At 49.8% G+C, this 13,070-nt stretch overlaps 1 protein-coding gene across 2 annotated transcripts in view; it reads right to left on the bottom strand.

Annotated features, from left to right (window-relative positions):
* Positions 1-6,511: 6,511 nt before the first annotated feature.
* Positions 6,512-13,070, bottom strand: part of TFEB (transcription factor EB) — a 48,865-nt gene continuing 42,306 nt past the window's right edge. Inside the window, exons 5-9 of one of the 2 annotated variants that reach the window (XM_032768297.2) lie at positions 11,303-11,432; positions 11,021-11,077; positions 9,808-9,883; positions 8,983-9,130; positions 6,512-7,091 (exon numbers count right to left, since the gene is read on the bottom strand). In XM_032768297.2, the coding sequence (XP_032624188.1) occupies positions 6,648-7,091; positions 8,983-9,130; positions 9,808-9,883; positions 11,021-11,077; positions 11,303-11,432 (855 nt within the window). In that variant the 3' untranslated portion in view covers positions 6,512-6,647. The remainder of the gene's footprint in view (positions 7,092-8,982; positions 9,131-9,807; positions 9,884-11,020; positions 11,078-11,302; positions 11,433-13,070) is intronic. The other variant, XM_075064910.1, reaches the window with a different exon arrangement.

Here is a 13,070-nt window from a genome sequence, read left to right as displayed (position 1 = left end):
GTTTCAGACCTCAAGAACAGAAAAGTCAAGTGATTCAAGCTGATATCTTAAGTGAAGGTTACATATGTGCCCATCCCTAGTATGTACCATGTCCTGAAGCCACTCAAGCACACGGCATAATGCACACAATATATCGCATCCTATGTTTACTGAAGCATGCCGTGAATAGTGCACAGTTATAACACAGAATCAACCTGCTGTGGGTTCAGAAAGAGCTTTGGATTCAAACCAGGCAGTTTTATTTTCCTCTAAGGGACTCTCCTCATGAGAGCACCTGAGCAACAAAGCACACTAGGCCTGTCTAGGTATGTTCCTCTCAGCCCACTGGCTCCACCAGAACTTCCAGGAATCTGACTCATCTCATTAGGCACAGCTCCCCACCCACCTTTCCTGGAACCTTACCCTATCTCACTGGCTATAACTTCACCAACTCTTCCTAAACTGGCTCTGACCATGCACCACTTCCAGTATCTGCTGGATTTTTAGCCTACATCCACAGGTCTACATGTGCGAGGCTCTGCAGACAGGCAGTGCATCCATAGGCACTTAATGTGGATCTATAAGGTTCTATAGGTTCTGCTGCAGAGGATGCATGCCACCTACCCACAGGCACTTAACAGAAGTCCACAAGACTCTCCAGGTGATACTTTAAATGTGTACAGGGACACAGTGCGTCCACACAGACACTTGTGTTACGTAAAGAAGTTTAACGGCTGTATTGGAGGAGGAACACTGCACATCCATAGGCATTTAACACAAGTCTACAGGGCTCCAGGGGCCTGCCCTGAAGGACTACTCCTGTTCATATGCAGGTAATGGCTCACTCGGAGGAACCCGTGCCCTGGTTTAACGTGGCACAATGGACACTCCCATGACTCATCCTGCAGGCCCCACCCACTGAAAGAGCCACAGAGAATCCTGTCTGCTCACCTCCCGCAGAAACCCTGCATTTATATCACTGACATTTGCAAGAGCTCCCCTTGCGGGACTCCTATCTCGGGACATTGACTAGTTGTTCCCTCTCCTGTTACCAAATATACAGACAAGGGAACACAGGCTAGGGACGTCCTTTTCCCCTGCTCTACGCTGACTCTCCTGACTGCCAGTGGCTGAGGACTGCCCATCTCAAGAGGTGAAGGGGTGCTGCCCTCTCTCCCGCTTTCTCTCATTCGCTCTCTTTGCCATCACATGCAAATGTCACTTCCGACTGGCACGTCTCATTGTCAGCTCAGGAGATGCCTACACCCTGGCGATCTCCTCACTCCCATCACAGACCTGCACTTGCCCCACAGCTGTACCCTTTGGTCATGTGCACACGCAGCACCCTACAATCCAATTCCCGAGCTCTTTCCTTCTCAGGGGGTTGGCAGGTTGAGTTTTCCCTTATGATTTTAGGTCCTGGCCCAGCACCAGTCACCATGGTTTGAAGTCAAGGGAGCATTGTGTGCGTGCAGGGGGCCCACCCACGCAGCTCTCAGTGCAGAATCAGGGCTGGAGATGGGGCCTGATCTAAAAAAAAGCCTGGATCCGAGTGCTCCTGAACTTTGAGGACTGAGATCCAGACATTACTAATAAAAGAAAGATATTACATGGTTCTCCAGTAAAGGCCCCAAACACTACAATTTGCTGTAGCCTTCCTGCAATACTTAAGGCAGTTAGTGGGGTATAATGTAATATCATTACTAGGGCTGTCAATCGCCGTTAACTCACACAATTAACTTAAAAAAATCAATCATACTGTTAAATACTAATTGAAATTTTATTACAAATATTTGCACTGTAAAAATGATAAAAGAAATAGCATACAATACTCATACAAGTATTGTAGTGCAATCTCTATCATGAAAGTCCAACCTTCAAATGTAGTTTTTTTTGCTACATAACTGCATTAAAAACAAAACAGTGTAAAACTTTAGCATCTACAAGTCCACTCAGTCCTACTTCCAATTCAGCCAATCGCTAAGACAAACAAGTTTAACATTTACGGGAGATAACGCTGCCCACACAACTTTCCCTGCAAATTTGATAAAATGCAAAGAAGATACTAAAGTGAAATGTCTAAAGATAAGCTACAGCACTCAACCCAAGATTTAAGAATCTGAAGTGTCTTCCAAAATCTGAGAGGGATGAAGTATGGAACATGTTTTCAGAAGTCTTAAAAGAGAAACACTCTGATGTGGAAACCACAAAACCCAAAACACCAAAAAAGAAAATCAACCTTCTGCTGGTGGTATTTGACTCAGATGATGAAAATGAACCTGAATCAGTCCGCACTGCTTTGGATCATTATCAAGCAGAAATCATCATAGGCATGGACGCATGTCCTGTGGAATTATGTTTGAAGCATCAAGGAACACATGAATCTTTAATGCATCTGACATGTAAATATTTTGCGACGCCAGCTACAACAGTGCCATGCAAATGCATGTTCTCGCTTTCAGGTGGCATTATAAACAAGAAGCAGATGGCATTATCTTCTGCAAATGTAAACAAACTTGTTTGTCTGAGTGATTGGCTGAATGAGAAGTAGGACTGATTGGACTTGTGGGCTCTAAGAAGTCTTACATTGTTTTATTTTTGAATGCACGGTATTTTTTGTACATAATTATATATTTGTAAGTTCAACTTTCATGAGAAAGATTGCACCACAGTACTTGTATTTGGTGAATTGAAAACTGTTTTTTACAGTGCAAATAGTTGCAATAAAAAATAAATATCAAGTGAGCAGTGTACACTTTGTATTCTGTGTTGTAATTCAAATCAATATGTTTGAAAATGTGGAAAACATCCACAAATATTTAAAGAAACGGTATTCTATTTTAATTGCATGATTAATTGCAATTCATTTTTTCAATCACTTGACAACCCTAATCATTACTAAAGATTGCCCCATCTTCCCCATATACTCCTTAGGCTCTTACTGTAGAATACTGTCATCTTTTCTTTTAAATAAAAGTGATACCCCCCACCACTCTTCCCCACCCCAATTCTCCTTGTGGCTGTGCCGACATAAGCAGCACTGAGAAAGCAGAAAACAATTGAGCTACAAAGCTGTGCAAAGAAACTCTTCAGTGGTTTGGCTCTTTAGGCCAAAAACTATCTGAGGATAGCCGAGGGGAGAGGGGATTGACTCTTAGAAGCCAAACAGCCCTGGCTAAGATTTTGGCAATTGTTACCAATGTACAATCCTCCTTCTGCTGCTTCACACCAGGGTGGCTGCCCTGTTACCCAGTCTCTGTGTGGGGGCCCAGATACAGGTTTACATTAAGGATCCAGAAGACATGGTATAAAGACCGATTTGCCTTCTGTCTGAAGAGCCCCAGCTCAGAATTATGACGACATGAATGAGGTCAGGAGCCAGTGCTGGTCCTGTTGAAGGAGTCCTCAATTCCATTCTCTTAATTGACCAAACCTCGTTTTGGCCAGGGATGGAAATATCCTCTTCCAATCAGCAAGAACATGGTTTGTGTTGACAGAAACATGGAAGCAACTGAGGGCTGGGGGAAGACAGAGAGCCACAATGAGGACACAGAAGAAACCTTTCCCAGAGTAAGACAACTCCTTAATATTTGCTTTTGACCTCAGCAAGGCTAATTTCCATGGTTTCTAGGATGCCATGTCCAGTGAGAGAAAGCCGAACCTGAACATGAAGACACAGGAAGTCGAAGAGGGACTTGTTGGAGGGAAGAGGTTGTTTTTAACATTCCTTGGCAGTTCCTCGTCAAAGCGATATTGGTTCTGGGATCAACCTCAAGAAGGGGCGGCATGGGTTGGAGGAGCACCCACCTGAGAGATTTAGAACTCCAGTTTCCCCATATCACTGAGGTCCTCAGTGCTGCTAGAGAACCCTGTAGAACAGAGACCTTGTTCTCCTCCTCTTCAGAGCCAAGCTCATTGAGCAATGAACTCAAATTCCCCCTCCATCCTTCCCCTCCACCTCATGTAGCTTCCTCCAGGTTCTACCCCTGGCTGGCAGGGCCGGCTCCAGGCACCAGCGAAGAAAGCAGGTGCTTGGGGTGGCCAATGGAAAGGGGCAGCAAGTCCAGGTCTTCGACGGCAGGTCCCTTAGTCCCTCAGTCCCTCTTGGAGTGAAGGACCTGCCGCCGAATTGCCTCCGAAGAATGAAGCAGCACGGTAGAGCTGCCAAAGTGCTGCCAATCACGGCTTTATCTTTTTTTTTTTCGCTTCGCCACTTGGGGCGGCAAAAAAGCTGGAGCCAGCCCTGCTGGCTGGGTTTGTACTCTTAAAGGGCAGAAAAATTTCCTCCTGTGGACATTTCAGCAGAAAGCATTTGGATCCAGGTCACTTGACCTCATGTGGTCGTCATCTTCCACGTGTTCGTGATGACACTGAACAGAGGCCCCTTAACTCAGGCAAAACCTCCCACTGGCCTCAATGGGTGGCTTGCCTGAGTAAAGACAGAGAGAAAACAACTCAGTCAGGTCTTTCACTTATTTCACTGGGAGCAGAGGGCACTCAAAGCCTGCCAGGATTTGGCCCACTGAGTGTTTTAACGGAAGAAGGGATCAAAGCTCACCCTGACAATAACTGAATCAGTTATTTAGGGTGCCTTCCATGAGCTTGATTTGCCAGGTTCAGGCACTAGGGATGCTGGGTATGAGGGTCCTAACTTGGAGGTTTCAGTGTACAAGGGCACATGCAAACCCCTTTTCCAGGTGTGCTTCATAGGGGAGGTTCCCACAGACATATTCCCCCAGGTCTCAGGTTCAGATGCAGCCCAAAGACATACTTGGTAGTCACAAGTCACTCAGGGCACAGCTACGGGCAGGACCAGCGCCAGAGTTTCTGGTGCCCTAGGCGCCAGGCCATTTCGCCGCCCCGCGCGTGGGTCTTGTGGCTCTGGTGGAGCTGCCGCAGGTACGCCTGCGGCAGGTCCATCAGAGCCGCGGGACCAGCAGACCGTCCGCAGGTACGCCTGCGGCAGGTCCACCGGAGCCGCGGGACCAGCAGACCGTCTGCAGGTACGCCTGCGGCAGGTCCACCGGAGCCACGGGACCAGCAGACCGTCCGCAGGTACGCCTGCGGCAGGTCCACCGGAGCCGTCTGCCGCCCCCCCGGCAAAATGCCACCCCCCCCGCATAATGCTGGCACCCTAGGCGACTGCCTAAGTCGCCTAAATGAAAGCGCTGGCCCTGGCTACGGGTACAGATGGGAGCGCTCCTCCCAGCTGGGCAGGCGAACACATGCTTGCTCTCCTCCAGCTAGCACACTAAAAACCACAATATAAATGGCACAGCACAGGCAGCAATGCACGCCAGCCTGAGTACAAGCCCACCTCAACCCCTGGGTCGCAACGCAACCAGCACATTACTGTTCTCAGCCTGTTCGCTTGAGCCCCACTACCACGTGTCTGCCTGGGCTGGGAGGCTCGCTCCAGCTAGGGTGACCAGATGCCTCGATTTTATAGGGACAGTCCTGATATTTGAGGCTTTGTCTTAGACAGGCGCCTATTACACCCCACCCCGATTTTTCACACTTGTTCTCTGGTCACCCTATCCCAGCTGCAGTGTGAACACACCCTTACGTGCATTTGAAAAAGCCGCCCAAGTGCTTGATAGTGCAAAATGGCTGGCACCAATAAGTGCAGGTGCAAAGCCAGAAGCTGGTATCTGGACACATCAGTAAGGGTTTAGTTCCATACCAGGCGCACACTGATAGTTTTGACCGAGTATCACTTGGAAGTTTCAGGATTCATCTGAACAGACTGAGAGGAAGCAGAGATTGGCCCAAACCAGCATCCCAACCCTATTAGAGATGGGTTCCTAACCCCCTAAATGCTTTCGAGGGTTAGGAACCCATCTCTAATGGGGCGGAAGTTGAGTGAGTCTCAACAGGTCCACTCTCAAAGCCGGTGCCTTTACAAACCCTGGTGACAAATAAGTGAGACTGTTGCATCCAACTCTTACTCCTGGCTTTGAAAGTGTCCCTCTGGTATCACTAAATAATTTGTTCAGATTACCCTCCTCCTCTTCCTCCTCCCCCCTGCACCTTCTTACCCAATGAGCCTTGAGAAACACACTTCCCCTATGCCGTGACAAACAGGGACATCACACCCTCCCTCAGGAAAGCTGCACATCCCTGCCCAAAAAGAGAAGGGGAAGCCTAATGCAGGAACACGGTACAAGGCAGTCTCTGCCGACATTTTCAGGACGTTAGCACCAGGGCTTGGGAAGACTTTGAGGGAACGCGAGTTCAAGTGGTAAAGCTTGGCTGGATGCACATTTGCAGCAAGGTGCTCTGAGCGACAAGCCCCATTAGCCTCCACCAGGACTCGAAGGCTCCTTCTCATACGTGATGGGCTGGCTTCCAGCCTCCACTCCTGCACTGCGTGTGGCTTGTGGGAAGTTTAGCTGAAAGGCAAGGCATCTGGGCTGTAAATCTAGGGTCATTCGAAGCCAGGGAGCTCTGCTCAGTTAATGGCAAAACAAGAAAGTTTGCAGATCAAGTTGTAGCAACATGGGTCTGACCTTCCCAGTGACTGTGACAACACTTGCATAAAGAAATGTATTTCTATGTAGGCTCAAGTGTGGACTGGGTTCCTCTTGGGAGGGGGGTGTGTGTGTGTGGTGTCTTCACAGACAAGCCTCGCTCCTCGTCCTTTTCCCCAGGCTCCGAGCAGCTCCTTGTCACAGCATGTCAGCATCCTCCATGCTGAAGCTGCTCCTGCGACTGCTGGCCTTGGAGGCCTCGGGGGACATGGCGGAGAACAAGGGGTCAGAAGCCAGAGGTAACATTGTGTCCTCCATCAGCATCAAGTCCAGCTCCTTCTTGGATAAAGAGGGGAAAGAGACATTGTGGCTGGGGTCCAGCTGGTCGCGGAACCCTCTGGAGCCATCGTCAAAGCTCAGGCCATGGGTAAAGTCCAGCTGGTAGGAAGATGGAGGCAGCAGCGGCAGGGGTGGCTGTTGCTGCGTCTCCTGGTCTGGAGGTAGCTGGGGCTGCTGAGGCTCCATCGACCCGTCCTCTCCTGTCACTTCTTGCTTCACGACCTGCTGAACTAGTTCTGCCACGTTCACGCTGGAGGGCGAGGAGGCGGGCAGCCCATGGAGGCGTGCCTGCATCTCCAACTCCTGTAGGACAAAGCACACAAGCCAGGAGTCCTTACCAGAGGCACCAATAACACACCAGGGAGCGGAGGGAGCCAAGGTGGTCTTGCCCCACTAACTGCTCTGTGGGGAACCCTCCCCCAGCCTGAGAGCTGAACTGACAGACTCTAGCAGCCAGGCATAATGGGTCAAAGGCACCACTGTCACATTAAGGACCACGGGGTTTACAAAGCTGCCAGGGCAGACACTACAGGCCAAGACTGTCCAAAGTGAGTAGCGATTTTGGGCTCCCAACTTGAGATGCCTTCAAAGGGCCTGATTTTCAGACAGAGCTGAGCACCCACCCCTCTGAAAATCAGAACAGTTTCAGATGTCTTAAATCAAGCACTTCTGACCACCTTCGCCCTGGCCACCACTCACTCCAAGTATGGCAAATAAGACCCATGGCTCCCAGAACCACTAACAGCATTTTTGTGGTTATTCCCACCTCTTCCCATTGCCACTAAGAGTGGTTGACTTCAAATCCTCGAGGTTCACCACCCCTTTCAAACATCCCTGTCAGGGGATCGAACTGGTGACAAGGCCAGATGGAAAAGGCAGTCAGCCAGGGACCTTGGGAGAGGGGTGAAGAGATTCCAAGAGACACAGCAGAAGAGGAAGATAGCAAACTACACAAAGAAAGGGAGTGGGAAGGAATGCCCAGGGAAAGAGAGAAGGAGTAAGAGACAAAGAAGAAAACAGCACTTCAAACTTTAACCCATAAAGTCCCCAATCCCTGCCAGGTTTGCTATTTCGTAGGCTGAATTCCAGCAGTCAGTGACCCAAGGGTAAGGTGAGGCAGACATTGCGGGCTCAGTGCTTTAGTGCAAGCAGGCTGCTCACTACCCTACATGAAATCCCCGGCTAAAGCTGGCACCAGCATCCCCACCAGGTACCATAAACCCTAGGTCAACCTGGTGGCCTGGTGAGCCTCCTAAATCCACACCAAGGCTCCTTAAAAAACCTCTCTTTAGGTGCCCAGAGATGGATTTGAAGCCTGCCAATAGCAAACAGGTTTGAAAGCGTTAGCCCTAGTGCCATAGCCCAGGAAGCACAGGCCACCCCACAGCAGGGACAGCTATGAACACAGCAAGCCTGGCTCCCATGCGAATGCCACTAGCTGCAAGTGTTCCTTGTGTCGTATGGAACTTCTCCCAAACTAACTCATCCCTATCACTGGTGGGCACCAGTCAGCTGCAAGCCAAGGGCCTTGCCTGGAAAGCAGCACTCACAAGTCACAAGACAGGAGCAGCTCCCACCACACCTGAATGTCTGCAGTAAGTGAGCTGTGCAAACAGCATTTCTAGGGGCCTGATGCAAAGCCCACTGAAAGTCAGTGGGAATCTAGCCAGTGACTTCATTAGCTTTGGCTCAGCATGTGCATGGAGCATCTCAAAAGGACAGAAATGAATTTCAGGTGATTCTAGCGTGAATCTGGACGGACTCCACTTCGGTTAATGAAGATGCTCCAATTTCAGGGCCCAGCATGTGGCCCAGACCCACTGGGAAGGGGCAGGAACAAGACTGGAGCCCCTGACGGTGTTTTAGGGTACGTCTACACCAAGAAAAAAAGGAACGGTGGCACCTAGTCTCCAAGTCTGGGTCAACTGAGGCAGGCTCGCAGAGCTGAAGACAGCAACGTAGATCAGGCCAGAGCCTGCCCTCCAATGCCCTTTCCTGCACAGGGCTTCAGAGCCCGGGTTCCAGCCCAAGACTGCACAGCTACACTACAGTTTTTAGCACGCAGCTCTAGCCGCGTGAGCCCAAGTCAACTGACCCAAGTGATCCATGGCCCTACCATGGGTTTCTCATTACAATGAGGACCTACGCTCGGGCTGGGTTAGAACAGAGGGACGGGGGGAAGATGGGAACCCACCTGGATACGGATCAGTAACTGCTTATTCGTCATTTCCAGACGCCGAGAGTGATTCTCCAGATCCCGTGACCTCTGCAGGTCCTTCTGCATCCTCCTGATGTAATCAACCGAGGCCTTCAGGATCGTCCCTTTGTTCCAGCGAACATCCCTGGGGTACAACATGGGAGAAGTCATTACAATCTGTCCTGTCAGTTCCTTCTAACCAGCTCCAAGGCTGGATAAGTTCTGCAGAGCACTGCTGTACTGAAATGCCCCTCTGCAAATGTAATACCCTGAATTACTTCCTGGACACACTGATGTAGGGAATGGCACTGGCCTTGATCAATACACACACGCCATTATCCCAGTCTCTGAAAACACCAAGCACCAGACTCCTAGGGAATCCAAGGTGGGACCAGACACTGACAACCAACCAGCCAGTATCAAAGCAGTTGCCCAGCTGGAAGATCAGATGAAGGAATGAAAATTCTCAGTGTGTGAAACAGAATCTGACTCGGGACTGGAACAACCTGTTACTAGGACACAGCAGACAATCATCTATATCTAGTCCATCCCCTGGCCAGGGCAGGCTTGATCTCCACAGTAAATCCTCAGGTGCCTTGTCAAGTCAAGTTTTACATGTCAAACAATGGGCCCACCACTGTTTCTCTGGGACAAATATTCAACAGTTGCCATTACAAAGTTTTCTCCTGATCTACAGAATAAGTTTCATCCCCCAGGGCAACACCATTTGGACCATCCTTAACAATTCCTCTGCCATGCACCACCAAATCCACGGGAGATATCTAAGACAAGGCGACTTATACTGCTTGCAGTGATACTTACAGATCATTGGCTTTTGGGATCAGCATTCCGAGTTCTTTGATGCGATCATTGATGTTAAACCTTCGTCTTCTCTCAACTAAAGAGAGGGAAAAGAAAGAGAAAGATGGAAACTGACCCAGGTTTAGGAATTTGGGATCAGCCTCAACACTCTGCAGTCTGTACCACGCTCAGCCCCCGCTGTCCCCAACCTGAATTATGGGAATCACCAAGTTCCCCAGAGAGTTTCTCGTCCCTTGTTCTCCTCTCCCAGCTTTGGGTGAAGAGACTAGGAGAGCTATTCAGAAGCTGGCCTGTCCCTGTCACCAAACATGCAGCCTTAAATTCTGGAGGACTGCAGTTTACCTGTGATTGATTCCATGGGCACAGACAGTCAGAGGCGGGGTGCCAAAGGTCTAGATGGGGAAACATTCAGTGGGTGAGGGATGGTTTAGAGAGGAAGGTGGGTTGCAGGAGACATTGGGAAAAGTGGGGCCGTGTAGAGCCACACTGGATGGGAGAGAAGTGGTTGAGGATAGCATGTGGTGTCACAGGAGGTACTGGGTATGACAAGTGGGCTCGGAGGCGGGGTGGGAGAGATTTAGGCTGCTATGTAGCATAGGAAACCATTGAAACCAAGAGCTTAGCACTATTCAAACAAAGAAAGAGACATTTCTATGGACAAAGAGAATATTAGAGTTACATTAGACATGGTACCAAACAAACCCTCGTATTTCAGGGCACAAGCCAGTGATGAGGGCCTGACAGTGCTCATGAAGAAACTTCCCCCCAAACAGGTTATCCCATAACTGTCCAGAAGAGACTGTCTCATCTTACTTCGATTGTAAGATCTTTGTGGCAAGAACTGTCTCTTTGTTCTGTATGTACAGCCCCTAGCGCAATGGGGGCTTGGTCCATGACTGGGGACCTGAGGCACTACTTCAATAAAAATAAAATAATCACAATAATGGGGTTTCTTATACTTTCCTCCGAAACATCTGGGGCTGGCCATTGTCAGCCAGGGTACTGGGTTAAATGAAGCCCTGCTCGGGGGACGCTGTGGGGATCCCTACATGCACGCCATGCACGAGGTGCTAGGTGGAATGGGCTGTTCAGACAGATGAGTAGGAAAACAGCGATACAGACAGAGGGGCCTCCAAGAAAAGAATGAGGGTTGGGCTGAAGGGAACTAGGGTAGGAGACCCAGCCATGCAGCTAGAATGAACCATCCACTCACTCAGGTTGTGATTGTCCTTCTTCTGACGCTCTTTAGCCAAGGCACGGCTCTCGGCATCTACAAGAAAGACCCAAGAGGTCACACCACGCGTGTTACAAAGCTGTGTTTTCTCACCATCTCTCCCAGCATCACTCAGTACCTAATGTCAAACAGGCTGGGCAGGATTCTGTTTGACCCTCACCCTGCGTAACCCTCGCTACCATCAGTGGCACGAGCATTGACACAGGATTTGGCCCAACCTAAAAGACACAGACACACACATAGGCTGCAGTCAGAACTCACATGCGTTACCTGTCAGGTCTCTCTTCTGAGTGAGGTCGGCGGGGCAGGAACTGCTGGTGACACCCACCAGGGGGGCCATCAGCTGGGGGTCACCACTATATACATTCATGTGACTGCTGGACATTGGAAGCTGAAAAACAAGGAAGCAGGTGACTAGTATGGTTCTCATCCAGGAGGAGAAGGAGCAGGAGATGGGATCAGGGAGCTAGAAAGCTGGCTCAGGGCCGAATCTCCGGGAAGATTCCAAATCACAAGCCCTAGCGTGAAGGGCACCACAATCTAGGGGCTGCATGCAACTGGGAGCTGGAAATTCCTGATTTCTACTCCCTGCTCTGCCAGACCTTAGGTGAGTCACTTCACCACTCTGTGCCTCGGTTTCCCTATGTGCAAAATGAGACCAAGGCTACTGACTTAATTCACAAGGGGCAGGGTGGTGATGACTCGGAACTGAATCCATCAGGCTGAGATTTTCTAAGGGAGGTATTGACTTTCACTGGGTGCTAAGCACTAACTCCCTTAAGCCCCACTCAACACCCCAGCTAGAAACATTTGCAAAGCGCTAAGTATCCTCACCACTGCATGATACATTCTCACGGTGGGACGCTAGATGACGGAAAGGGAGAGAATGTTAAAAAAATCAATCACTCAATCTTCACCTTGCTATGGTGCCTTCCATCCAAGGACAGGATCTCAAAGCACAATCAAGAAAGCCTCACCATGCACCCTGAGCGTTAGGTATCCTTAGCCCTATTTTACAGGTGGCAACACAGAGGTAAATGGACTTGCCCATGGACACACAGTGGCTGAATCAAGAACTGAAACCAGGACTCCAGATTTCCCTACTCTAACCACCAGACTGTGATCCTCACAGTCAGGCCAGAAGTTCAAGTGGTAGCAGCCTGTGCTAGGAGTGCAGGCCTCAAACCCTGCTGAGTTTGCACAATGGGGGGCAGTCGCGGTTGCACAAAACAGAATCTGGGTTTTTTTAAAATCAAGAGCAGAAGTCTTTGGGGGGAAAAAAAAAAAGATCAGGAGTCAGCTCCCGCACAAGAAACAGTTTAGATAAAAGGAACAGCTGGAAGAGGTTCTAGGGCTGTTGTAGAGGATATCAGACTAGATGATTATAATGATCCCTTCTGGGCTTAGAATCTGTTAAACCCTCCCAGTCCTTTGGGGCTCATTTAAAAGTAGGAGCGTTAAGGAAAGGGCTCGTGGAGTCTCATAGCAGTCAGTCATGCAACTGCACAGCTTTCCCCTCCCCCAGCCCACACACAGCAATGCCAACCTGATGTTTACTGTCTCTAGGTCAGGCTGCAGCCAGCTCAGACTAGCCCTTGTTGCTGACTTACTCAGCAATAATAATCATTACAACTCTAGGGGCTGGGCAGGGGGAGAGAGGCTCAGTCAGTTTGTACACACCACACCGCATGATTTCCCACTGCCTGCTGGGAAGAGCCAGCACTGACATATGGAGAGTGTGCAGCAAAATCTCAGGCTGCGGCCTTGACAGCCAGTAGCAGCAATCAATGCAGGCACCCTGATTGCCAGATTGTCAGTTCCAGCCGAGCTCCGCTCAGGGCAGGAATTAAGGGGGCAGGGTGGTAAAGGCAGCTTTATGCCTCCGGTGAGCCCCCCTATATTTTGAGCCCAGCCAAAAGCCTGTCTGGCCCCCAGTGAGAGTTAGAGCGGCCACTGAGGCTGCTCTAGCTTACTCTCTGCTCCCCACAGCCCCGAGGGGTTGCCCTGGCAGCTAAGAATAGCAAGAACA

This window comes from Chelonoidis abingdonii, chromosome 4, assembly GCF_003597395.2.
Source record: "Chelonoidis abingdonii isolate Lonesome George chromosome 4, CheloAbing_2.0, whole genome shotgun sequence".
NCBI lineage: Eukaryota > Metazoa > Chordata > Testudines > Testudinidae > Chelonoidis > Chelonoidis abingdonii.
The sequence above is the reverse complement of the archived record's forward strand: the minus strand, read 5'-3'. Positions and strand labels throughout refer to the sequence as shown.